A 26,275-nucleotide genomic window follows, 5' to 3' on the forward strand; every position below is an offset into this window, starting at 1 on the left:
AAAAACACCTTTCATAAGAAAATAATAACAGGTTAATGGTATAGAAATGTATAGGATAATTTAAATCATATAAAGAGCTAAAACATTCCTATCCTATATTTTGTAGATAAGGTCATCAATTTTTTATTCTCGTTATTTTCTTGTCATTCATTTTCATTTTATTCCTATATTTTTAATAGAATGAAATTTGCATTTACTATGAGATCGTAGGGGAAATAAAATGCGCATTTATTATTTTGTTTTGAAATTTGCTAGTTAGTTCATAATGGCTGCTGGTGGTCGACTGTACGACGAACATTTTTTCGCTTCGAATAAGTTCGTTCAATCAATATTGTGTATTCATCCTGATTATTCTCAGAATGATGCATTGTTTTCACTGTGTTTAATAACATTCTACCTTGTTCCTGGACTATTACATCAAGTATGTTTAATTTACTTAACGTTAAATACATTGATATATTTATTATGGTGATACTTATTTTTTTTCTTTGAAGTAATAGATATCTGTCGTTTAAACATAAATTATTTTGTAACCTATAGTAAAATATATTTTATATATCATTTATTGCATGTAATTTGTAAGTTTCTTTTTAATCATTAGTTTTATCAACTTTTTACATCAGAAGTAACAATGCATTTAGCAATGGAAGTGCTACCGAAAACGATCGCAATTATCATTACACTTACTGCTTACAGCACAATTTACTTTGGTTTTGTAACCGTTAGTAGAAATATTTGTTTATTGTTTTAATGTAAGTATATGTACAAAAAATTGACCTTTTCATCGTTAGAAGATAAATTTAATATTTTTAGATGAAGTTATTATTAAATAGAATTAATATGGGTTACGAAGTGTTGCTTAATAATGAGGAATTACATTTGTTTGAAGAAAGTGAAAAACAAAGTAAATTATATGTATACGTTATACTTGGTAAATAATTATAATCATATAAAAATTATACAAAAAAATATTTTTCAAATTCTATTTATAAGTCTCTACTTTGTTTTAGGTTTTGCTAATGGATATGGTTTATCAATATTAGTTCCGTGCATTGTCAAATTATGTCTTTATTTTTATGGAATATTGGACGATAATAATTTACAACTAATATTACCCGTTGAAAATGTCACCAAGGCAGGAGTGAAATATTTTTGCTCACTGATTTATCAAATAATTGCATTTATTGCTATATTTACAGTAGCTGCTGTGAGTTTTTCAGGATATCTGATATTTGTTCTTTTTGCGTGCTTTCAATTTCGCGTTTTAATGTGCGTGTAATTATAATCAAATCTATGATTGTATTTGTTGTAATGTATCTTTTCTTTTTCAGAACAATATTTTATTTTTTTATAGTTTCTTTTTTTTTGTTTAAAGATCTAAAATACAACGTCCGTTCAGAAGAAATTCAAAATATTTTCAAAGGGATCTCTATTTTAGAACATCGCAAGAAGAATGGGATTGGATAATCGATATTATAAATAGCTTTAAAAATGTTACGGAGTTAGTATAATGAGATGATGTTAAAAGAATTTTACTTTTAATTATATAAAGCGTGTAACATTATCGCGAAGTATTGACATATTATATGCGAGTTAATCAAAGAAAATGTTTAAAAAGTTTAGTTATTATAAGACAAAATCAGTTCAATATGGCAGTTTATTTTAATTAGAATTTTTTTAAGGTATGTGGATTTGTTGAACAACTTTTCGAATATAACTTACTTAGTTGCAGTTTTCTTGATTTTAAGCGTTATGGCTTTTGATTTTCTGTATGTAAGTAACAAGAATGTCAAAACATTAAAAAAAAAGATAAATACTGAAGTATTATCTTCCTATTATTTTACAATAATCAAATTATGCAAGTTTTTTTTTTTAATTACAAACTTTTAATATATATATATACACTTTTTATATTATATGTTAATATATTATATAATATATAATGCAATACATTCATATTAATAAATATATATATATATATATATATATATATATATATATATATATATATATTATATCTTATAATAAATATACTAACATTTAATATATTATATATTATATTATATTAAATTATTTAATAATTAATAAAAATGTATTCAAGTATATATATATTTTTATTTGTTCACGTTTAGATATTTCAGTTATCTATAAGCTTAAAAAATGCAACCGAAATAGTAGAGAGCAGTTTCTACATTGCAGGCTCGTTATTTACAACTTATATTAATTTTTTTCTTGGTCAAGAACTGACGAATCACAGCAATGTAGTTTACGAGGAATTGTAAGATATAACAAAATTCTTATCAAATGTTATTAATTCAATTCATAGAACTATATGAATTATTTTCTGATATTTTACTATCATGTTAGTATTTATTTCATGTAAGAAGTAATATTCTGATCTGTTTAAAGGTGTCAAGTTCCATTTTATATTCTTTCGAATAAAACACAAAAATTGCTATTATTCGTAATGGCAAAGAGCTGCAAGGCAAGCACGATTTCGATTGGTGGTATGTTTGTGTCAACACATGCAACGTTTGCAGCGGTAAGTTGCAATTAGCGATTTTTTTTATGATTTATTGTTTAAATGTATCTTTTCAGTTAATAAGGAAAGCGTTCTCTTTTGCAATGGTTTACTACTCTACACTATAATTCTTAATTGTATTTAAACAATTGTGAAGATATTTTCAATACTGTGCTTAGTAAAGATTTATATGATTCTACCTGATACAAATAATATTCCATATTTCATAAAAATATGATTATAATCATGAGTTATTGTTTGACAAATATATTCTATGATATTTGAATATTTTTCTTTAATTTCTTACCTATAAATTATGACAATTCCCATGCAACTTCAGCAGACTGTATGGTCGATCAAAATAGAAAATACTATTTTCTAATCACTATAGCAATCTCAATTTGCTTCTGGATCAGCAAGTGTTCTGCACCGTTGTCGGAAACCAACTGATCTAAGTTGAAATCAATAGAACCTATTGCGCATGTCAGAAAATATAAAAATTCAAAGGAAAATAAACCCTCGTGAAATTGATGAGAAAAAACACCTTTCATAAGAAAATAATAACAGGTTAATGGTATAGAAATGTATAGGATAATTTAAATCATATAAAATGTTAAAAAACGTTCTTATCCTGTGTTTTGTAGATAAAGTCATCAATTTTTTATTCTCGTTATTTTCTTGTCATTCTTTTTCATTTTATTCTTATATTTTTAATCGAGTGAAATTTGCATTTACTATTAGATCGTAGGGGAAATAAAATGCGCATTTAATATTTTGTTTTGAAATTTGCTAGTTAGTTCATAATGGCTTCTGGTGGTAGAATGTACGATGAACATTTTTTCTTTTCGAATAAGTTCGTTCAATCTATATTAAATTTCAATCCTGATCACTCTAAAAATAATGCATTGTTTTCATTTTGTTTAATAACATTCTACCTGTCTCCTGGAATATTACATCAAGTATGTTTAATTTTCTTAACATAAAATAAATTAATATATTTATTATGGTGATACTTATGTTTTTTTCTTTGAAGTAATAGATATTTTTCGTGTAATCATTTATACTTTTTTAAACATATAATAAAACATAGTTTATAAATCATTTGCATCATTTAATTTGAAATTATTTTTTTAATCATTAGTTTTATCAACTTTTTACATCGGAAGTAACATTGCAATCAGCAGTCGAAGTGCTACAGAAAACGATAGGAAGTATTGTTTTGCTTACTGCTTACAGTACAACTTACTTTGGTTTTGTAACAGTTCGTAGAGATATTTTTTTATTGTTTTGATGTAAGTGTATAAAAAACAAACTTGACATTTTTATCTTTAAAGGATAAAACTATTATTTTTAGATGAAGTTAATATTAAATAGAATTAATATGAGTTACGAAGAGTTGCTAAATAATGAGGAATTACATTTGTTTGAAGAAAGTAAAAAACAAAGTAAATCATATGTATACGTTGTACTTGGTAAATAATTATAATGGTATAATAATTATATAAAAAAATATTTTTCAATTTTTATTACCTGGACCTTACTTTGTTTCAGGTCTTTTTAATGGATATGGTATTTCAATAGTAGTTCCGTCTATTGTCAAAGTATGTCTTTATTTTTATGGAATATTGGACGAAAATAACTTACCACTAATATTACCCGTTGATAATGTCACCAAGGCAGAAGTGAAATATTTTTGTTTGCTTATTTATCAAATAATTGCATTTATTGCTATATTGACAGTAGGTGCTGTGAGTTTTTCAGGATATCTGATATTTGTTCTTTTTGCGTGCTTTCAATTTCGTGTTTTAATGTGCGTGTTAATTAATAATCAAACTTATAATTGTATTTGTTATAATTTTTGTTTCTACATTATATTGCATTCTGTCATTTATATTTTCTTTTTTTTGAAGATTAAAAATAAAACGTCCATTTAAAAGAAATTTAAAATATTTTCAAAAGAATTGTTGTTTTATAACACCGCAAGAAGAATCGGATTGGATAATCGATATTATAAATAGCTTTAAAAATGTTACGGAGTGAGTATAATGAGATGATGTTAAAAGAGTTTTACTTTTAATTATATAAAGTGTGTAAAATTATCACGAAGTATTGACATATTATATGCGAGTCAATCAAAGAAAATATTTGAAAAGTTTAAATACTATAAGACAAAATGAGTTAGATATGGCAGTTTATTTTTATTAGAATTTTTTTAAGGTATGTGGATTTGTTGAACAACTTTTCGAAGATTACTTACTTAGTTACAACATTCTTGGCTTTAGGCGTTATGGCTTTTGATTTTCTGTATGTAAGTAACAAGAATGTCCAAACAAAAAATAATAGATATTGAAGTATTATCTTTCTATTATTTTACAATAATCAAATTATGAAACTTCATTCTTTTTATTACAAAATTTTAATATATATATATATATTTCTTTTTTTGTAAATTATATATTATTATATTATATAATATATAATGAAATACATTAATATTAACAAATATATTTATTTTATCATATATTAAATATACTAACATTTAATATATTATATATTATATTATATTAAATTATATAATAATTTATAAAAATATATTAAATTATGTAAATTTAATCGTTCACCTTTAGATATTTCAGTTATCTATAAGCTTGAACAATGCAACTGAAATAGTCGAGTTCAGTTTCTACATTGCAGGCACAATATCTACAATTTATATAAATTTTTATCTTGGTCAAGAACTGATGAATCACAGCACACTAGTTTACGAGGAATTGTAAGATATAACGAGATTCTGATAAAATGTTATTAATTCACTTCATACAACTATATGAATTATTTTCTGATGTTTTACTATCATGTTAGAAATTATTTCATTTAAGATGTAACCTCCTGATCTGTTTGAAGGTGTCAAGTTCCATTTTATACTCTTTCGAATAAAACACAAAAATTTCTATTATTCATAATTGCAAAGAGCTGTAAAGCAAGCACGATTTCAATTGGTGGTATGTTTGTGTCAACACATGCAACGTTTGCAGCGGTAAGTTGCAATTAGCGATTGATTTATGATTTATTGTTTAAATATATCTTTTCAGTTAATACGGAAGGCATTCTCTTTTGCAATGGTTTACTACTCTACACTATAATTCTTAATTGTATTTAAACAATTGTGAAGATATTTTCAATACTGTGCTTAGTAAAGATTTATATGATTCTACCTGATACAAATAATATTCCATATTTCATGAAAATATGATTATAATCATGACACCAATAAATTATGACAATTTCTATGCAACTTCAGCAGACTGTATTGTCGATCAAAATAGAAGATACTATTTTCTAATCACTAGAGCAATCTCATTTTGCTGCTGGATCAGGAAGTGTTCCGCACCGTTGTCGGAAACCAACTGACCTAAGTTGAAATCAATGGAACCCTCTGCGCATGTCTCTAAATATAAAAACTGGAAGGAACATCTACCCTAGTATAATTACTATGAAAGGACCCTTCTTAAATAGTAGAGGCAATAATTTTCATATTTCAAAATGTGGAACACATTATAAAACTATAAACGAGTCGTACTTCTACCTATCCTGTTGCATTCATTAAATTTTTATTGTGCTATTTTCATGTCATTGAATTTCCATTTTTTTCTTAAATTTTTAATAGAAAGTAATTTGAATTTTCGATTAGAATATAGTAGGGGAAGTAAAATGTGTATTTAATATTTCGTTTTGAAATTTGTAAATTAGTTTACAATGGCTTCTGGTAGTCGAATATTCAACGAACATTTTTTCTTTTCGAATAAGTTTGTTCAATCAATAATGGGTTTTCGTCCTGATTATACTCAAAAAAATCATTTGTTTACACTTTGTGCTATAGCATTCTACATTTTTCCATTTATATTTCAACAAGTAAAGGATTTTTTTTTTCTTACTAAATGTACAATACATTGTTTTATTTAATAAGATTGTGTGCAATTACATTGCATTGAATAAAAACGAAATCTTTTGGGTTAAATTTTGAGTTTCTTTGTAATAAACGATTAACATACGTTTCTATATAATTAAAAATATGAATTAATATCTATTACATTTCATTGGAAATATAGTTTTGTTTTTGTTTTAACTATTAGTTTTATCATCTTTGTACATCAGAATTAACACGGCAATTGGCAGTCGGAGTTTTACAGAAAGCTATGGCAGCTTTTGCTTGCTTTGTAATGTTCAGTACGACTTGGTTTAATTTTGTAACAGTTAGTAAATTTGATGACAAATTTAATTTAACATTATTATTCGCGTGAAATAATTATTTAATTATAACAGAGAACAAAATATCTTTTATTTTTAGATGAAGCTATTAATTTTTCTTATTAAATCCTATTGTGAACAGGTGTCCAATGAAAAAGAATTATCTATTATAGAGAATTTTGTAAAAGAAAGTAAATTTTATTTCTACGTTTTCATTGGTAAACAATAAAATATTATTTTCGTTAGATCTTATATTACAATTTTACAGAGTTACATTTACAATATTTCAGGTGTTTTTAATAGTAATGGTGTTTTAATGATAACTCCTAGCATTGTAAAAGTATGTCTTTATTTTTTGGGAATATTGGAAGATAATAAATTATCATTAATAGTACCCATAAAAAATATTAACAATGCAAAACCGCAATTTTTTGGTTTGCTCGTTTACCAAATAACTGTAACTATTATTGTGGTAGCAATTGGTGTATTGAGTTTTTCTGGATATTTGATTTGTGTCCTATTTGCTTGTTGTCAATTTCGCATTTTAATGTGCGTGTTCAGTGATGAAACTTAAGGTTATTTGTTATTTTTGTAATTTGTGTTTCGTTTTCTAAATTGTATTATTCTGTCAATTCTTTTTTTAAGATTCAATATACAGTTTCCATTTGAAAGAAATATAATATATATGGAAAGGGATTGTTGTTTTAGTACACCACAAGAGGAATGGGATTGGATAATTGGTATTACAAATAAACATAAAAAAGTTACAGAGTAAGTATTTCGGGATGTTTGGAATATAAGGAATTTTATTATTTGAAAATTTTTCTATTTATTTCTAAGAAGGTTTTATATTGTTAAAATTGAAATCTAATAAGGAAATGTTAATTATGGTGATTTGTTTTTATTTTTTATTTTTTTTTCAGGTATATGAATTTGTTAAATAATTTTTCGAGCTTTTCTTACTTAATTATAGTATTGTTAGCAGTGACTGTTGTCGCTATTAATTTTCTCTGTGTAAGTAATACAATTGTAAAAATATGATAAGTATTAAAATATTTTCTTCTTATTATTTTACAATAATTAATTATACAGTGAATAATACTGTTTACTAAATGGTATTATATAAATTAAATAATATATAATATTATTTAAATATTATATTAAAATAATTAAATATAAATATATTTATTTATATATTTATATAAATTTTATATAACTTTAAAAGACGTGAATTCATGTCAGCGGTCACGTATGTGTTAAACATTTATTATACTAGCTTTTGATTATAATATTAAGATATTTTCCTGTATATATATCGATATATTATATAATATATAAAAAAATAAAAATATAAATGTAGGAATGATTGTGAAATTTTAATATATTGTGTTGTGTATATTTAGATTTTTCAGTTATCTATAGACATACAAAATGCAACGGAAATAATCGTTTATACTTTCTACATTACTGGCTCTATATTTTTATTATATCTCAATTTTTATTTCGGCCAAGAACTGATTAATTATAGCAATGTGATTTTCAATGAATTGTAAGATATTACACTGTATTTTTTTTTATCAAAATTCAATTATTCATTTTTATTATTTTTAATTTTCTAATGTAATTATAATGTTAATAATAATTGCATATAAGAATTATCCATATTTGTTTTCAGGTGTCAAGTACCATTTTATAAATTGTCAAATAAAACTCAAAAATTTTTATTGTTCATGATTTTAAGAAGCTGTAGACCTTGCATGCTTTCGATTGGTGGTATGTTTGTGTCCTCGCATGAGACATTTTCATCCGTAAGTACAAATCAGCTAATATTTTTTAATACATTAATTAAACAGATAAAATAAATTTTTTAGATAATGCGGAAAGCATTCTCTTTTGCAATGGTTTACTATAACACACTATAATTCGTAACTGCAATTAAACTATATTATAGTTATTTCAAATGCTCTTTACTAAAGATTTGAAATTATTCTGCATGAAACAAATTATATTCATTGTTTTTAAATAATAAGATAGTAATCATTACTAATAGTTTCATATATGTAATATGTACTCACTGATATTGGAATATATATATATGTTTTTCTGCAATTATTTATCTCTCATTTTTGTATCCATTCAAAATTATATAATATTAACGTGTCTTTATGTTCAAATAAATACCTGCAAGTTCTCAGTTTAACATGACAATTTCTATAGGATATATGGTAGACTGTAATGTCAAACAAAATAGATACTACCTTCGAATCACTACAGTAATCACATTGCAGTTAGATCAACAAGTGTTCTGTACCGTTGTCGGAAACAAACTGACATAAGTTTCAAATCAATAGAATCTACTGCGCATGTCTGTAAACATAAAAAGTAGAAGAAAAATCAACCCTCGTATAAATTGTTGAGAAAAAACATATGCCAAAATATACGCAAAGTAATAATTATACTATTTGGAAATGTAGAACACATTATAAAACTATAAACTAGTCGAACTTCACTTTTTTCTACGTATTATAGATGAAATTTTTATTCTGAGTATTTTCATGTCATTGAATTTCCATTTCTTTCTTAAATTTTTAATAGAAAGTAATTTGAATTTTTGATTAAAAGATAGTAGGGGAAAATCAACAGTGTATTTAATATTACCTTTAGAAATATACTGAGGTAGTTCATAATGACTTCTGGTGGTCGAATATTCAACAAACATTTTTTCTTTTCGAATAAATTCGTGCAATTAATATTAGGTCTACGTCCTGATCATTCTCAAAAAGATCAATTGTTTACACTTTGTGCGATAATGTTTTACTTACTTCCTGTATTGATACTGCAAGTGAGTGATGCACTTTAACATATGCACAGTGCATGAATATATTTAATAAAATAAAATTTACATTTTTGTATTACTTTGAATTAAAATAAATTATTATATATAAAATAGAAATCACATTTGTAATAAAATAAAATTATACATGTTATACATATAAATAAAAATCTTAAAAATAATCTCGTTACATTTAATTAGAACAAGTTTTTTTTTTAATCATTAGTTTTATCAACTATTTACATCAGGAGAACAACTGCAATCGGTAAACGGAGTGCTTCAAAAACTGATGGGAACTCTTGTTCTTCTTACGGCCTACAGCACAACATATTTTAGCTTTTTAACAGTTTGTTTTATTCTTTTATTAAAATTAATTTGACGTTAAGTGTACATGTTAATAATTGTTTAAGTGATTTCTGTAAAATATTTTTTTATTTTTTTATTTTTTAGATGAAGTTACTATTATCTTATTCTAAAGCTTTTTGTGAGCAAGTGTCGAGTGAGGAAGAATTAAGTTTTTTAGAAGAAAATATCAAACAAAGTAAATTATATGCATACATTATCCTTGGTAAGAAAAAATATGACATAATACTATGTACATAAGATATAATTATTAATTTCATATATATGTGAAATCTTATAGATAAAATATATTTCGATATTTACAAATTTTTACTTTGTTTTAGGTCTTTTTAATTGCTATGGTTTTTCAGTAGTAACACCGTGCATTGTAAAATTATGTCTTTATTTTTTAGGAACATTGGACGATAATAATTTACCACTGATAATACCCGTTGATATCACCAAAGCAGGAGTGCATTATTTTTGTTTGTTCATTTATCAAATAACTGCATTTATTATAATTTTAACATTAGGTGGTGTGAGTTTCTCAGCATTTTTGCTTACTGTCTTATTCGCGTCCTATCAGTTTCGTGTATTAATGTACGTTTTCAATGATTAAATCAATCTTATAATAGTAGTAATTTATTTATTTTCTAGTTTTTAAATTATAGTCAATCTCTGCAATTTTGTTTTTTTTTTTAGTATAAAAATACGGCGTCCGTTCGAAAGAAATTTGAAATATAAAGGAAATGATTGCTATTTTAGATCATCACAAGAAGAATTGGATTGGATAATTGACATTATTAATAGATCTAGAAAAATTACGGAGTAAGTATTCGAACGTAATGTTAATAACATTATTATATTTAGTATTAATTGGCATTGGGAACTCGAAAGGTTTATCGGTGACCAAATATTTGTTTTTTTCCATTTTTATTTTTCGCGTTATTAATTATTAATGATTTTTTATTGTCCCCTAACAAAATAATGTAGTCTGCGTATGTCAATAGTTCCGTTTTTCCATTCAACTGCAGATCATCTTTATTTTTATGCAATTCTTTGACAGCAAATTCTAGTAGGTAATTGAACAAAAGAGATTACAATGCATTCCCTCTGTTTTAACCCGTTATACATACTAGCTCTTTTTTCTATTTATTTTCCTAACAATGTTTCAATGGTTTCAATTTATTAAAAACATATATAAAATAAAATATTTATCTTTTTTTATCATATTTTTTATTTCAGGTATATTGATTTGTTAAACAATTTTTCGAAAATATCTTATTTAGTTACAATTATTTTCGGTATGTCACTTATCACCTTTGATTTCATATATGTAAGTAGAAAATTTGTTATAAAAATAAGAAATATGATAAATATAAAAATATTATATTCGGGTTATATAAAAAAAGAAACATATAATAATAATTATACAGCTTTATCTATTTTACGTAAAATTTTATTGTATTGTATTTTCCATATTTAGATTTTTCAGTTTTCTATGGACTCGCAAAATGCAGCAATGATAATCGAATGCATTTCCTACATTGCAGGCTCTATACTTACTTTATATCTCAATTTTTATTTTGGCCAAGAACTGATGAATTATAGCGATATAGTATTCGAAGAATTGTAAGATATTAAAGAAATATTTTTTACAATTAATTCTTATAAAAAAATTAATAAATAATTTTGATGATAGTTAGATATACAGTTAGATTGATACTTTGTCTGATAATAATGATTTTATCTTAGAAGTAATTGAATTTATTTGCAGATGCTTCATTCCATTTTATACACTTTCTAATAAAGTTCAAAAATTTCTATTGTTCATGATATTAAAAAGTTGCAAACAAAGTATACTTTCGATAGGTGGTATGTTTGTATCCTCGCATGAAACATTTGCAGCAGTAAGTTACAATAATTGAATTTTTATTAATACATACCATCTTTAAATATGAAATATATATCTTTTTTCAGATTATGCGGAAAGCATTCTCTTTTGCAATGGTTTACTATAGTGCACTGTAATTTATATTTGCATTGAAACAATATTACAGTCATTACAAATGCTGTTTATGGATGATTGAAAGTGTTCTATACGAATAGAATTGTACTAACAATGATTAAATTCTTCATAATTGTATTTAGTGTTATTAGAATATATATGTTATTTTCCTCATCAATTATTAGACATTTACTTATTATTATTTTTAATATTAAAAATTTAGAAGTCTTACCATTCCTTATTTTTAAGTAAATAAATCAGTTTATTGTTTTAACGAACCAGATTTTATTCATTTCGCAGAAGATTGTATTGTCGAAAAGGAAAGGTTCTTTGTTTTAATCACTATAGTAATTTGATTGCAGCTAGATGAGCAAGTGTTCTGTACCGTTGTCGGAAACAAACTGACCTAAGTTTTAAATCAATAGAATCTACTGCGCATGTCTGTAAACATAAAAAGTAGAAGAAAAATGAACCCTCGTATAATTGTTGGGAAAAAAACATTTGTCAAAATATGCAGAAAGTAATAATTATATTATTTGAATATGTGGAACACATTATAAAACTATAAACGTATCGTACTACTCTTTATCGATTACTTTCGTTTTATCGATTAAATTATTATTGTGCTATTTTCATGTATTTTCTTTTCATTTTTTCTTCTTTCATTTTTAATAGAAGGAAATTAGAATTTTCTATTAGTTAGTAGGGGAAAATCTTATGTGTATTCAACATTTCGTATTGATAATTTTTGAGTCAGTTCATAATGGTATCTGATAATCGAATGTCCACAGACCATTTTTTCTTTTCGAATAAGTTCATCCAATTAATATTGGGTCTTCGTCCTGATCATTCTCGAAGGGATCAATTTTTATTATTATGTGCAATGACATTTTATCCATTTCCTTTATTGATACATCAAGTAAGTGTACTTTATTAAATGTTTAATACATTGATATATTTAATAAGATAGAATTTGTATTTGTATTACTTTGAATTAAAACAAATTTTTTTTAGAAAGGTAAATATAATACTACAATTATAATATTAAAAATAAAAACTATAATTATAATTATAATATATATTAAGGTATATTTTATTACATTTAATTCGTAATAGTTATTGTTTAAAATTAGTTTTATCAACTGTTTACATCAGAAGTAACACTGCAATCAGCTGTCAGAGTGCTTCAAAAAACAATGGGTGCCATTAATTTTCTCTTAGTATACAGCAATACCTGCTTTAGTTTTGTAACAGTTAGTGTATTCTTTTGAAATAGATAATGTTAAAAATGAAATGTAATCATTGTTACAAAATTTCTTTCATTTTTTTTAGATGAAACTAATACAAAGTGAGTTAATTAATAGTTATAAACAGGTGTCCAACGAGATAGATTTATTTTTTTTCGAAGAACATATCAAACAAAGTAAATTATATTTATACGTTTTATGTGGTAAGCAATTACATTAAAATTTATTTACATATGATATTACGATTTTACAGTTTTTTTTTCTTTTTTTTTTTTTTTTACATTCTTTCAGGTGTTCTCAGTATATATAGTTTTTCAGTACTATTTCCATGTATTGTTAAAGTATGTCTTTATTTTTTGGGAATATTGGACGATAACAAATTAATATTATTATTACCCGTAAATAATGTCAATAAGTCAGAAGTGAAATATTTTTGTTTGCTTTTTTATCAAATAATTGCATTCATTATTGTAATGACAGTTGGTGCTGTGAGTTTGTCAGCATATTTGATAGTTGTTCTATTTGCTTGTTATCAATTTCGCGTTTTAATGTACGTATATTATTTATGATCGTATTTGTTATAATTTTTGTTTATAGTATAAATTGTATTCTGTCATTTCTATTTTTATTATTTTTTTATTTTTTTTATTTTGAAGATTTAAAATACAACGTCCATTCGAAAGAAATTTAAAATATATCGAAGTGGATTGCTATTTTAGAACACCTCAAGAAGAATGGGATTGGATAGTTGACGTTATAAATAGTTTAAAAATAGCTACAGGGTAATTATTTGTGTATTATGTTAAAAACATTTTTTTATTTAACATTATCAGCATATTAAAAAAAAGAAAAAAAAAACCCCAACAAATGTTGTCAGATTTTATTGCTTGTTATTTAACAAAAAGAAATACTTGTTCGAATTGATTTTTAATAAATTATGTGGTCCTTACTCGTTTAGTGCAATGTTTTAATAAAATTGTTTATTTTTTTTAACTATAACTTTAGAATTATTAAAATCAGAAATGCATAATATTTATTTTTTGATAATTTAAAAATATTTATATTTTGTTTTCTATTTGTTTTTAGAAGATGTTTTAAAGGTTTTCAAATAGGAAATTCAAATCAAATAGGAAATTTTGTATTTGTTGAAATTTTTCTGCTGATCATAATTTTTCTTTTTTCCTCCAGATTTGTGAATTTATTAAGCAACTTATCGAAGGAAGTTTATTTATTAATAGTGGTTCTTTCTATGACGCTTATCATTTCTGATTTTGTTTATGTAAGTAAAACATTTGCTATAAAATAAAATACATAATATATTTTATTATTATATATATATATATATATTTACATTATATCTTCATTAAATATTTCATTAATATTTTTATTAAATGTATATTTAAGTAATATCTTTGTATTATTTTACAAAAATCAATTATAGTGTTAATATTTGTTGGTACAAATTTTAATATATTACATCTTTGTATGTTTAGATATTTCAGTTATCTATAAGCTTGAAAAATGCAGTCGAAATAATTGAGTGCAGTTTCTATATTATAGGTTCTATAATGACACTATATATCAATTTTTATCTTGGTCAAGAATTGATGAATTACAGCGATATGGTTTTCAAGGAATTGTAAGATATTTACGAAATTTTTTCATCATTAATGTTTTTGACATTAATTTTATAATAATTTATAATTTATTTATTATAATTTTTTATAATAAATAAATTTATAATAAAAAAAATCAAACAAATAAATTTATATAACAGAATCACATTTTTAAAATATAACTATCATATTAATAATTATTTCATATATAACTCATTCTTATGTGTTTTTTTTTTCAGGTGTCAAGTACCATTTTATATTCTTTCAAATAAATCTCAAAAAATTCTATTATTACTGATAACTAGAAGCTTTAAACCAAGCATGCTATCGATTGGTGGTATGTTTGTGTGCTCTCATGAAATGTTTGCTGATGTTAGTAACAATAATCTTATATATTTTCATAAAAATATAAATATCGTTTAAACAAAAATATAAATTTTTTTTTTACAGTTTATGCGAAAAGCATTCTCTTTTGCAATGGTTTATTATAGTTATGTATAGTATAAATTTTTATTTTAAACCATAATTATAATTCTAATATTGTTTACTGAAGATGGTGAAATTATTTTACATAAAACAAAATCATATTAACTATTTCGAATTGTAATCATGATTAATGGTTTTCTTAAATACATTCAATGGTATTGTATAGAATATATATATATGTTATGTTTTTCTGCAATTACTTATAACTTCTTTTTTTCCATTCTATATTAAATGAAAATTTACGTATTTTTATGTACAAATAAATACCTGCAAGTTTTCAGTTTAACATGACAATTTCTATAGGATATATGGTAGACTGTAATGTCAAACAAAATAGATACTACCTTCTAATCACTACAGTAATCATATTGCAGTTAGATCAACAAGTGTTCTGTACCGTTGTCGGAAACAAACTGACATAAGTTTCAAATCAATAGAATCTACTGCGCATGTCTGTAAACATAAAAAGTAGAAGAAAAATCAACCCTCGTATAAATTGTTGAGAAAAAACATATGCCAAAATATACGCAAAGTAATAATTATACTATTTGAAAATGTAGAACACATTATAAAACTATAAACTAGTCGAACTTCAATTTTTTCTACGTATTATAGATGAAATTTTTATTCTGAGTATTTTCATGTCATTGAATTTCCATTTCTTTCTTAAATTTTTAATAGAAAGTAATTTGAATTTTTGATTAAAAGATAGTAGGGGAAAATCAACAGTATATTTAATATTACCTTTAGAAATATACTGAGTTAGTTCATAATGACTTCTGGTGGTCGAATATTCAACGAACATTTTTTCTTTTCGAATAAATTCGTGCAATTAATATTAGGTCTTCGTCCTGATCAGTCTCAAAAAGATCAATTGTTTACACTTTGTGCGATAATGTTTTACTTACTTCCTGGATTGATACTGCAAGTGAGTGGTGCACTTTAATATATACACAGTGCATGAATATATTTAATAAAATAAAATTTACATTTTTGTATTACTTTAAATTAAAATAAATTATTATATATAAAATAGAAATCACATTTGTAATAAAATAAAATTATACATGTTATACATATAAATAAAAATCTTAAAAATAATCTCGTTACATTTAATTAGCACAAGTTTTTTTTTAAACATTAGTTTTATCAACTTTTTACATCAGGAGAACAACTGCAATCGGCAAACGGAGTGCTTCAAAAACTGATGGGAACTCTTGTTCTTCTTACAGCCTACAGCACAACATACTTTAGCTTTTTAACAGTTAGTTTTATTCTTTTATTAAAATTAATTTGACGTAAGTGTACATGTTAATAATTGTTTAAGTGATTTCTGTAAAATATTTTTTATTTTTTTATTTTTTAGATGAAGTTACTATTATCTAAGATTAAAGCTTTTTATGAGCAAGTGTCGAGTGAGGAAGAATTAAGTTTTTTAGAAGAAAATGTCAAACAAAGTAAATTATATGCATACATTATCCTTGGTAAGAAAAAATATGACATAATACTATGTACATAAGATATAATTATTAATTTCATATATATATGAAATCTTATAGATAAAATATATTTCGATATTTACAAATTTTTACTTTGTTTTAGGTCTTTTTAATTGCTATGGTTTCTCAGTAGTAACACCGTGCATTGTAAAATTATGTCTTTATTTTTTAGGAACATTGGACGATAATAATTTACCACTGATAATACCCGTTGATATCACCAAAGCAGGAGTGCATTATTTTTGTTTGTTCATTTATCAAATAACTGCATTTATTATAATTTTGACATTAGGTGGTGTGAGTTTCTCAGCATTTTTGCTTACTGTCTTATTCGCGTCCTATCAGTTTCGTGTTTTAATGTACGTTTTCAATGATTAAATCAATCTTATAATAGTAGTAATTTATTTATTTTTCAGTATTTTAATTGTATTAAATCTCTGCAATTTTGTTCTTTTTTTTAGTATAAAAATACGGCGTCCGTTCGAAAGAAATTTGAAATATAAAGGAAATGATTGCTATTTTAGATCATCACAAGAAGAATTGGATTGGATAATCGACATTATTAATAGATCTAGAAAAATTACGGAGTAAGTATTCGAACGTAATGTTAATAACATTATTATATTTAGTAAGTATTGGCATTGGGAACTTGAAAGGTTCCCTAACAAAATAATGTAGTCCGCGTATGTCAACAGTTCCGTTTTTCCATTCAACTGCAGATCATCTTTATTTTTATGCAATTCTTTGACAGCAAATTCTAGTAGGTAATTGAACAAAAGAGATTACAATGCATTCCCTCTGTTTTAACCCTAACATACTTGCTCTTTTTTCTATTTATTTTCCTAACAATGTTTCAATGGTTTCAATTTATTAAAAACATATATAAAATAAAATATATATCTTTTTTTATCATATTTTTTATTTCAGGTATATTGATTTGTTAAACAATTTTTCGAAGATATCGTATTTAGTTTCATTAATTTTCGGTATGTCACTTATTACCTTTGATTTCATATATGTAAGTAAAACATTTGTTATAAAAATAAGAAATATGATAAACATAAAATTATTATATTCCGGTTATATAAAAAAAAGAAACATATAATAATAATTATACAGCCTTATTTATTTTACTTAAAATTTTATTGTATTGTATTTTCAATATTTAGATTTTTCAGTTATCTATGGACTCTCAAAATGCAGCAATGATAATCGAATGCATTTCCTACATTGCAGGCTCTATACTTACAATATATCTTAATTTTTATTTTGGCCAAGAACTGATGAATTATAGTGATATAGTATTCGAAGAATTGTAAGATATTAAAAAAATATTTATTACTATTTAATTCTTATAAAAAAATTAATAAACAATTTTGATGATAGTTAGATATACAGTTAGATTGATACTTTGTCTGATAATAATGATTTTATCTTAGAAGTAATTGAATTTATTTGCAGATGCTTCATTCCATTTTATACACTTTCTAATAAAGCTCAAAAATTTCTATTGTTCATGATATTAAAAAGTTGCAAACAAAGTATACTTTCGATAGGTGGTATGTTTGTATCCTCGCATGCAACATTTGCAGCAGTAAGTAACAATAATTGAATTTTTATTAATACGTATCATTTAAATAAGAAAAATATATCTTTTTTTAGATTATGCGGAAAGCATTCTCTTTTGCAACGGTTTACTATAGTACGCTGTAATTACATATTAAACATTGAAAAAAGTCTTATCGCTCCTTATTTTTAAGTAAATAAATCAGTTTATTGTTTTAACGAACCAGATTTTATGCATTTCACAGAAGATTGTATTGTCGAAAAAGAAAGGTTCTTTGTTTTAATCACTATAGTAATTTGATTGCAGCTAGATGAGCAAGTGTTCTGTACCGTTGTCGGAAACAAACTGACCTAAGTTTCAAATCAATAGAATCTACTGCGCATGTCTGTAAACATAAAAAGTAATAGAAAAATCAACCCTCGTATAATTGTTGGGAAAAAAACATTTGTCAAAATATGCAGAAAGTAATAATTATATTATTTGAATATGTGGAACACATTATAAAACTATAAACTAGTCGAACTTTTCTTTAGCCAATTGTATCGATTAAATTATTATTGGTTTTTATTTTCATATTATTTCATTTCATTTTTCATTGTTTTAATTTTTAATAGAAATTATTCGTAATTTTTCTATGGTATAGTAGGGGGAAGAAAAGAAAAATGCTTATTTAATATTTTCTGTAGAAATTGGTAAGTTAGTTTACAATGGCTTCTGGTGGTAGTCGATTGTTTAACAATCATTTTTTCTTTTCTAATAAGTATGTTCAATCAATATTGGGTCTTCGTCCTGATCAGTCTCAAAATTTTCAATTGTTTTTACTCTGTGTTATAACATTTTATGTGTCTCCTGGCCTGGTGCATCAAGTATGTCTCTAATTTTAATAATAAATTTTTAAAATGCATTATTATATGAGATTTCATAAATATATGAATATTTATTGAGATTGTTTTTAAATTTGTTGCTTTGAATTAATAGAAATATTGTTTATATATATAAATATAAATTATACTTAATATACTAATAATAATTTGATATATATATATAATAATAATAATAATTTAATTTAATAATAATACTTAATAGACATTATTAATAATAATTATACAAATAAATATAATATATATATAAAGATATAATTTATATTTATTACATATATATTATATTATTATATATATATATATTATTATAATTATTATATAATAAAAAATATATATATATATATAAAATAACAAATTAATATATTAATTAATATAATATAATATATATAAATATAATTATATATTTTTATTAATTATTTTTTAATAAAAAAATATATAAATATATCAAATATATATGTAATTATATATATATAATTAGAAATGTTGTTAATATTCTATTAAATATTATTTTAAAATTATTTTTAAATGTTTATTTTTTGAACATTAGTTTTATCAACTTTTTACATCAACAATCTTACTGCAATCCGCAGTCGGATCTCTTCAAAAAGTAATGACAATTATTGTTCTTCTCTTAGCATACAGCAATACCTACTTTAGTTTTTTAACGGTTAGTTAAAATTTTGTTTATTTAAATCAGCATGGAAAGATATTTAATTTAGATATTTGTTTAAAAAATTTATTTTCTTTCTTTTTTTTTTTTTTTTAGATGAAACAAATACACTTTAATGTTAAAGCTTTTTGCGAGCAGGTTTCGAATAAGGAAGAAATAACATTATTAGAAGATAATATTAAACAAAGTAAAATATATGCATACATTGTTTTTGGTAAGTTATAATATAGTAATAATTGTTAATATCATAATTGATAATTTATTAAGATGTGTCCTATTGTTTTATAATAATTCGAGAAAATGTTCTATAATAAAAATTAAAAATTTTCGGTTTCTTTTTAGTATTTCATCATTATTTTTAATGGAGATCTTAAAACTCACCGATTTAAATTTTTATTGTTTAATAAGATTATTTTTTTATTGCAATCTTGGGTCAAAATTGGATTAAAATTTTATATATGTATATATTATATACTAATATACTACTATTATATTATATACTATATAATATAATATGTAAATATACTATAATATAAATATAATAATATATATATATATAATTTTTAATATTATATATAAAGTACATACTTTTCTTATAATATAATATTAATTATAGAGTGTATAGTATAATCTTTAATAAATATAATATAATATAAATTTATAATATATATATATATAATACTGTATAATAATAGTTACACATATGATAATACAGTTTTTTCAGAAATAAATTATCCTGTTTCAGGTCTTTTTACTGGATATAGTATTTCAATAATAGCTCCATGCATTGTGAAAATATTTCTTTATTTTTTGGGAATATTAGAGGAAAATCAATTAGCACTAATCGTACCTGTTAACAATGTTAACAAAGCTAATGCGAAATATTTTTGTTTACTTATTTATCAAATAATTATAGTTAGTATTGGGGTAACAGTTGGTGCTGTGAGTTTGTCAGCATATTTGATAGCTGTTCTATTTGCTTGTTATCAATTTCGCGTTTTAATGTGCGTGTTAATTAATAATCAAACTTATAATTGTATTTGTTATCATTTTTGTTTCTAGTTTAAATTATATCCTGTCATTTATATATATATATTTTTTTTTTTTGAAGACTCAAAATACGACGTCCGTTTGAAAAAAGTTCGAAATATATCGAAAATGATTGCTATTTCAATACACCACAAGAAGAATTTGATTGGATAATCGATGTTATTAATAGATATAAAAAAGTTACGCAGTAAGTATTTGTTTATTACGTTTAAAAGATTATTCTACTTAATATTAAATATGTTAAAAATATTACATAAGTTTTTTAAAGGTTTCACTTCTAATTTGTGTGATTTGCACACACGTTTTTTTTTTCTTGTTTAATTTTATGCATCCATTAAAAAATTTATTGATATGCAACATTTTTTGTGTGCTTTACAATGATTAAAATCAAACATGTTAAATAACATTTATTATTGTTTTGGAATTTCTTAATTTGGTCTTCTATTTATTTTAAGAAACGTTTGAATGGTTACAATTTAATATAAAAAAAAAGAGTGTTAATTGTTAATTGTTCTGATTGAAATATTTTTTTCAGATATGTAGATTCATTAAATGATTTTTCAAAGATAGCTTATTTATTCACAGTAGTTTTTGCTATGACACTTATCATATTTGATTTCATTTATGTAAGTAAAAAAAAAAAAGACATTTGCTAAAAATATAAGAAATATATTTCCGTATTATCTCTTCGTATTATTTTACAAAAAAAAAAAAAAAATTAAAAAAAAATAGAACAAAAAATCAATTATATAGAGTTAATATTTTGTTGATAAATATTTTAATATATATATCATCGTTCATGTTTAGATATTTCAGTTATCTGTAAACTTGAAAAATGCAGCAATGTTAATCGAGTGCAGTTTCTATATTACAAGTACTATACTTACGATTTATATCAATTTTTATTTTGGTCAAGAACTGATGAATTATAGCGATATAGTATTCGAAGAATTGTAAGATATTACGAAGTTTTTTTTCTTTTTTTTTCACATCATTAATGTATTTTTATATTATTCATTTTTGTTCACGATAGAAACATAGAATGAAATAAATAATAATTATCTAAATTTGACTATGATGACATTAATAATCATTTCGTTTTGAGAAATAACCTGATCTTTTTTTTTATTTTTTTTTTATTTGCAGATGTCAAGTTCCATTTTACATTCTTACGAATAAAAGTCAAAAATTTCTATTATTTATGATTGCAAGAAGTTTTAAACCTAGCATGCTTTCGATTGGTGGTATATTTGTGTCATCGCATGAAACATTTGCAGCTGTAAGTATATATTTAACAATAATAATAATAATAATATATCGTTTAAACAAAACATATTATATACTTTTTTTTTTTATTTCAGTTAATGCGAAAAGCATTTTCTTTTGCAATGGTTTACTATAATATATTCTAACAACAATGTTAATAAAGTAAACTATTAAATTGTTGTATGTACATTGGTGTGTACAGAAGATTCTGTTCGTTTTAATAGAATTTTAAATATTTCGAATAGTTATAAAAAAAAAAAAAAAAAAAAAAAAAACACGATTATTTCAACGCTTTAATTTTCATATAAAAATGTAGTAATAATTAGATACGTCATCATTATTTCCTTCGGTTATTTTTTACTTTATTCCTTTCAAACAATTTTCCCCATAAGATAATTAAAAATACCGTACATTTTCACCTTTCACTTATGATGAAACATATTTTTTAATAATTGCACGATTTTGTGTTTTCTGTTTAAATGAATAACACTAATACTACAATTTTGATACAACATTTGACAGAAGACTGATATCACAAAGAAACCATAATTTTGTTCTTGTTAATTATTATAGTTAATCTTTTTACTTTATGTTCAAGCTCCGTAGTTTTCACAAGGATGGTTAAAATACGATTGACAATGTTTCAATGAAAAGACTTTTGTGCGCATGTCTATAAAAATAAATATAAACAATAATAATAGAAATAAGAAAAAGTAGATGGAAAATGTTCCCTCATTTAATTGCTGGGAACCCCCATATGTTTCTCCCCTATAAACAACTTTTTGTTTCTATGTGCTTGAGGGGAAAATAGTATGAAGTATTACGGAAATATAAAAGAAAGGGTTAAAACGTTTGAACACGTTTCGTTTTTATTGATTAAACATTTATAATCATATATTGTCATGTGTATGTGCGTGTGTGTGTGTGTGTGTGTCACAATTTAATATAATTTTCTTGTCCAATAATAATTGATGAACAATTTAGAATTTAAAATGAAGTTGCTAGAGATATAATTGTATATCGATTATGTTATTTTGTTGGTGAAAATTTGAGATAGTTCATAATGGCATCGAGAGGTCAAAACATCTTCAAACATCATTTCCTATTTTCTAATCGACTAGTTCAACTAATATTGGGTATAAGTCTTGATCAAAGTCCAAACAATCACTTGTTTGTATTCTTTAGCATTTTGTTTTACCTGTTTCCTGGTATTGTACATCAGGTGAGTTTCTGTTTCTATCAAATTTATGTTATTTAATTTTCGTATTCAATAATGATCGTCATTTATTGTTTATACATAATTTTAATTAATTAATTATTATTATTATATTCATTAATACTTTTTCATTGTATTTATTTTTCAACACGAAATTACATATTTTCGTAAGTTTCATAAGTTTTGTTTAAATATTACAAATAGAAATAATAATAATAATAAGATTATGAAATATTTGTAAAAGTTTTTTTTTTTCAACTTTGATTTTAGTTTTATCAACTTTCAATGGCAAATTATTCAATGCAATCAACCGTCAAATTGTTCCACAAAACAATGTCGTCAATGTGTTTGCTATGCGGCTATAGTACAACATTTTTTAATTTCGCGACCGTATGTAGAATTATTAATTTTTTTTTCTTTTGATTTTTTTTTTTTGATAAATATCATAATACCAATAATATTAATAACAAATACATTATTAATATTATATATTAAGAATAATATATAATAATATATAATAATAATATATGTTATTAATATATGTATTAATATTATTACTTATATAATAGTATAATATATATACTATTAATATATTTTTTTTAAATATATTATTTATTTATAATTATATATATATTAATTATATTACTATTAATATGTGCTATTAATATATATACTATTATATTATTTACTATTATTAATTATTTAATAGTAATTATTAATATGATAGATATATGTATATATATATTACTAATATATACATCGTTTAATTTGTATAAAATAAATGAGATACATTAAGCTAATCGGAAAAAAAAAATAAAATTGATAATTTTTTTATTTAGATGAAATTACTTATTTTTCATTTCAAACATCATTGTGATTTGTTGTCTGATATTGAAGAGATGAATATTTTGGAAAAAAGTATCATGCAAACTAAATCGTACGCATATGCTGTACTAAGTAAGCACATATATTATATTTAATACTAATAATTATAATATATAATTTAAAACATTTTTTTTTATACATAAATTTTGTTTTTCTCATTGTTGCAGTATTGTTCAACGCTTATAACACATCAATATTATTCCCATGCATTTTCAAAGTATTTTTATATTTCTTTGGTATATCGAATGATAATCAATTAATATTACCCGCATCAGCTGATTATTCAATGAACGCAGGAACGATATATTATTGTTTACTTATTTATCAAACCTTTGCCATAATTATTATTTCAACAGTTGGTGGTATTAGTTTTTCGACATATTTGACAGCAGTAGAATTCGCGTGTTTTCAATTCAACGTTATAATGTTCGTTTTAAACTCATTTAAATGATTACATTTTTTGTTATTTGTGTTAATGTTTTATTGTTTTTTTTTAATTATTATTTTTTGTTTTTGTTCTTTTTAAAGGTTAAAATTAAAGCAACCGTTTGAAGATAATTCCAAATCAATGGAAAAAAACGCTTGTTATATGAAAACACATAAAGATCAATGGGATTGGATAGTGGATATCATACTACGTTATAGAAATGTTACCATGTTTGTTGGAAATCATATTTATATTAATTTTTCGTTATTTATATTAATTGTATAAATTTATTTCTAGAAATAAGTTCGTAGATTAATTTATATAATTATTTGTTTGTTTGTTCAAGGTACGTCAATTTGTTAAATGATTTTTCAAAGGTAACTTACTTAATTACAGTTCTCTTGGCTATGAGCCTTGTCGTCTTTGATTTTGTTTACGTGAGTAACATTTATTGCCACAAAATTGGAATTTATATAATATAAAAATAATATACATATCAGCAATTTATTATAATTAAATATAATATAACAAAATTTATATAATAATTATATATTATAATATAATAAATAAAATTAATATTAATAAATTGTAATTAATTTTAAAAGAACAAATTTTTAAATAAATTATAATTAATTTATTTTAAATATAATATTATATATATATATAATTTAAAAATAATCAAAAAAAAGAAAAAAAAATTATCATTTATAGCGTAATTTATTTTACAGTTGTTTCAATTATCTTTGGAATCAGAAAATGTGATTGAAATAATCGAATGCAGTATTTACATTGTCGGTACTGTATTTACAATATATATCAATTTTTATCTTGGACAAAAATTGTTGGATTATAGTAATGAAGTTCTCGAGGAATTGTAAGAAAATATTGTAACATTTATTAAACAATAATTTAATAATTAAAACGAATCATATCTTATATAAAATAAAGAAATATATTTATATAAGCGATATTTTTTTCTTTTTTCTTTTTACAGGTGTCACATTCCGTTTTATACGTTGTCGATGAAAATTCAAAAATTACTTTTATTTATAATAACCAGGAGTAAAAAACCGTGTTTTATTTCAATCGGTGGAATGTTCGTCTCGTCGCACGAAATTTTTGCCGGTGTAAGTAAGAATAAATAAATATTTTAAATAATATCTTGTTTAATGATAATATTTATTATTTTAGTTGATGCGTAAGGCACTTTCATTTGCAATGGTTTATTATAATGTTCAATAAATCAAAGTTTTGTTCGTCACCATTAAAAATATTCATTAAAAAGATATAACGAATTGATACCATTCATATTCAGATGAAATAACATTGTATATTAAATTGTATCAATTTTTAATACAAATTATAGTCATTGAAATATGTTGTCATTTAAATGTTAATTTCAATTATTTTGTAATAATTGTATAAAGCATTTGATTTGATATATATATTATTCTTTTTTATATTATAATAATAATTACATTTTAAATGAATATGTATATAAGAAAAACTCATC

General features: G+C 23.1%; 8 protein-coding genes across 23 annotated transcripts in view; 7 read left to right on the forward strand and 1 right to left on the reverse strand.

Moving 5' to 3' along the window:
- LOC107073265 (uncharacterized) overlaps positions 1-26,275 on the reverse strand; it is a 183,405-nt gene that overhangs the window by 20,532 nt on the left and 136,598 nt on the right. Inside the window, exon 1 of one of the 11 annotated variants that reach the window (XR_016178949.1) lies at positions 2,829-3,217. The exons of the other annotated variants lie outside the window; for them this stretch is intronic. The gene's annotated coding sequence lies outside the window, so the exon portion shown is untranslated. Of the gene's footprint in view, positions 1-2,828; positions 3,218-26,275 lie in introns of those variants that run through there. 11 annotated transcript variants of the gene reach the window in all.
- Positions 264-1,838, forward strand: LOC107073708 (uncharacterized). Of its 3 annotated transcripts, none has more exons than XM_089179575.1 (4): positions 264-421; positions 814-931; positions 1,011-1,269; positions 1,376-1,807. In XM_089179575.1, exons 1-4 carry the CDS (start codon positions 266-268, stop codon positions 1,509-1,511), a joined length of 669 nt encoding a protein of 222 aa, XP_089035701.1. In that variant the 5' UTR covers positions 264-265; the 3' UTR covers positions 1,512-1,807. The 3 variants fall into 3 exon arrangements, with proteins under 3 accessions (XP_089035701.1, XP_089035703.1, XP_015189889.2); XM_089179577.1 differs by having other exon boundaries at positions 1,011-1,207; positions 1,332-1,511; XM_015334403.2 differs by having other exon boundaries at positions 279-721; positions 1,376-1,838.
- Positions 1,753-2,820, forward strand: LOC149033377 (uncharacterized). The gene is made up of 4 exons (XM_089179601.1): positions 1,753-1,773; positions 2,133-2,278; positions 2,410-2,542; positions 2,599-2,820. Exons 1-4 carry the CDS (start codon positions 1,753-1,755, stop codon positions 2,647-2,649), a joined length of 351 nt encoding a protein of 116 aa, XP_089035727.1. The 3' UTR covers positions 2,650-2,820.
- On the forward strand, positions 3,325-5,014 carry LOC149033378 (uncharacterized). Of its 2 annotated transcripts, XR_016178945.1 has the most exons (5): positions 3,325-3,480; positions 3,663-3,782; positions 3,876-3,993; positions 4,073-4,557; positions 4,739-5,014. XR_016178945.1 is itself a non-coding variant. In XM_089179574.1 (4 exons), the coding sequence occupies exons 1-4, from the start codon at positions 3,325-3,327 to the stop codon at positions 4,453-4,455; spliced, it is 777 nt and encodes a 258-aa protein (XP_089035700.1). In that variant the 3' UTR covers positions 4,456-5,000. The 2 variants fall into 2 exon arrangements, 1 of the variants encoding a protein (XP_089035700.1); XM_089179574.1 differs by having other exon boundaries at positions 4,073-5,000.
- On the forward strand, positions 6,962-8,750 carry LOC149033379 (uncharacterized). Of its 2 annotated transcripts, XM_089179599.1 has the most exons (3): positions 6,962-7,540; positions 8,445-8,577; positions 8,641-8,750. In XM_089179599.1, exons 1-3 carry the CDS (start codon positions 7,455-7,457, stop codon positions 8,689-8,691), a joined length of 270 nt encoding a protein of 89 aa, XP_089035725.1. In that variant the 5' UTR covers positions 6,962-7,454; the 3' UTR covers positions 8,692-8,750. The 2 variants fall into 2 exon arrangements, with proteins under 2 accessions (XP_089035725.1, XP_089035724.1); XM_089179598.1 differs by lacking the exon at positions 8,641-8,750 and having other exon boundaries at positions 6,976-7,540; positions 8,445-8,631.
- Positions 10,668-12,191, forward strand: LOC149033380 (uncharacterized). Of its 2 annotated transcripts, XM_089179597.1 has the most exons (4): positions 10,668-10,772; positions 11,431-11,576; positions 11,722-11,854; positions 11,925-12,191. In XM_089179597.1, exons 2-4 carry the CDS (start codon positions 11,446-11,448, stop codon positions 11,973-11,975), a joined length of 315 nt encoding a protein of 104 aa, XP_089035723.1. In that variant the 5' UTR covers positions 10,668-10,772; positions 11,431-11,445; the 3' UTR covers positions 11,976-12,191. The 2 variants fall into 2 exon arrangements, with proteins under 2 accessions (XP_089035723.1, XP_089035722.1); XM_089179596.1 differs by lacking the exon at positions 10,668-10,772 and having other exon boundaries at positions 11,412-11,576.
- LOC149033381 (uncharacterized) lies at positions 20,186-22,380 on the forward strand. Its single transcript, XM_089179732.1, has 7 exons — positions 20,186-20,189; positions 20,664-20,922; positions 21,030-21,155; positions 21,504-21,594; positions 21,776-21,921; positions 22,115-22,247; positions 22,330-22,380. The coding sequence occupies exons 1-7, from the start codon at positions 20,186-20,188 to the stop codon at positions 22,378-22,380; spliced, it is 810 nt and encodes a 269-aa protein (XP_089035858.1).
- LOC149033382 (uncharacterized) lies at positions 24,265-25,936 on the forward strand. Its single transcript, XM_089179495.1, has 6 exons — positions 24,265-24,407; positions 24,503-24,761; positions 24,864-24,992; positions 25,109-25,199; positions 25,491-25,636; positions 25,757-25,936. The coding sequence occupies exons 1-6, from the start codon at positions 24,290-24,292 to the stop codon at positions 25,905-25,907; spliced, it is 894 nt and encodes a 297-aa protein (XP_089035621.1). The 5' UTR covers positions 24,265-24,289; the 3' UTR covers positions 25,908-25,936.

The sequence above is a fragment of the Polistes dominula genome, unplaced genomic scaffold, assembly GCF_049000335.1.
Source record: "Polistes dominula isolate Pdom_NZ unplaced genomic scaffold, Pdom_raw_medaka contig_27, whole genome shotgun sequence".
Classification (NCBI taxonomy): domain Eukaryota; kingdom Metazoa; phylum Arthropoda; class Insecta; order Hymenoptera; family Vespidae; genus Polistes; species Polistes dominula.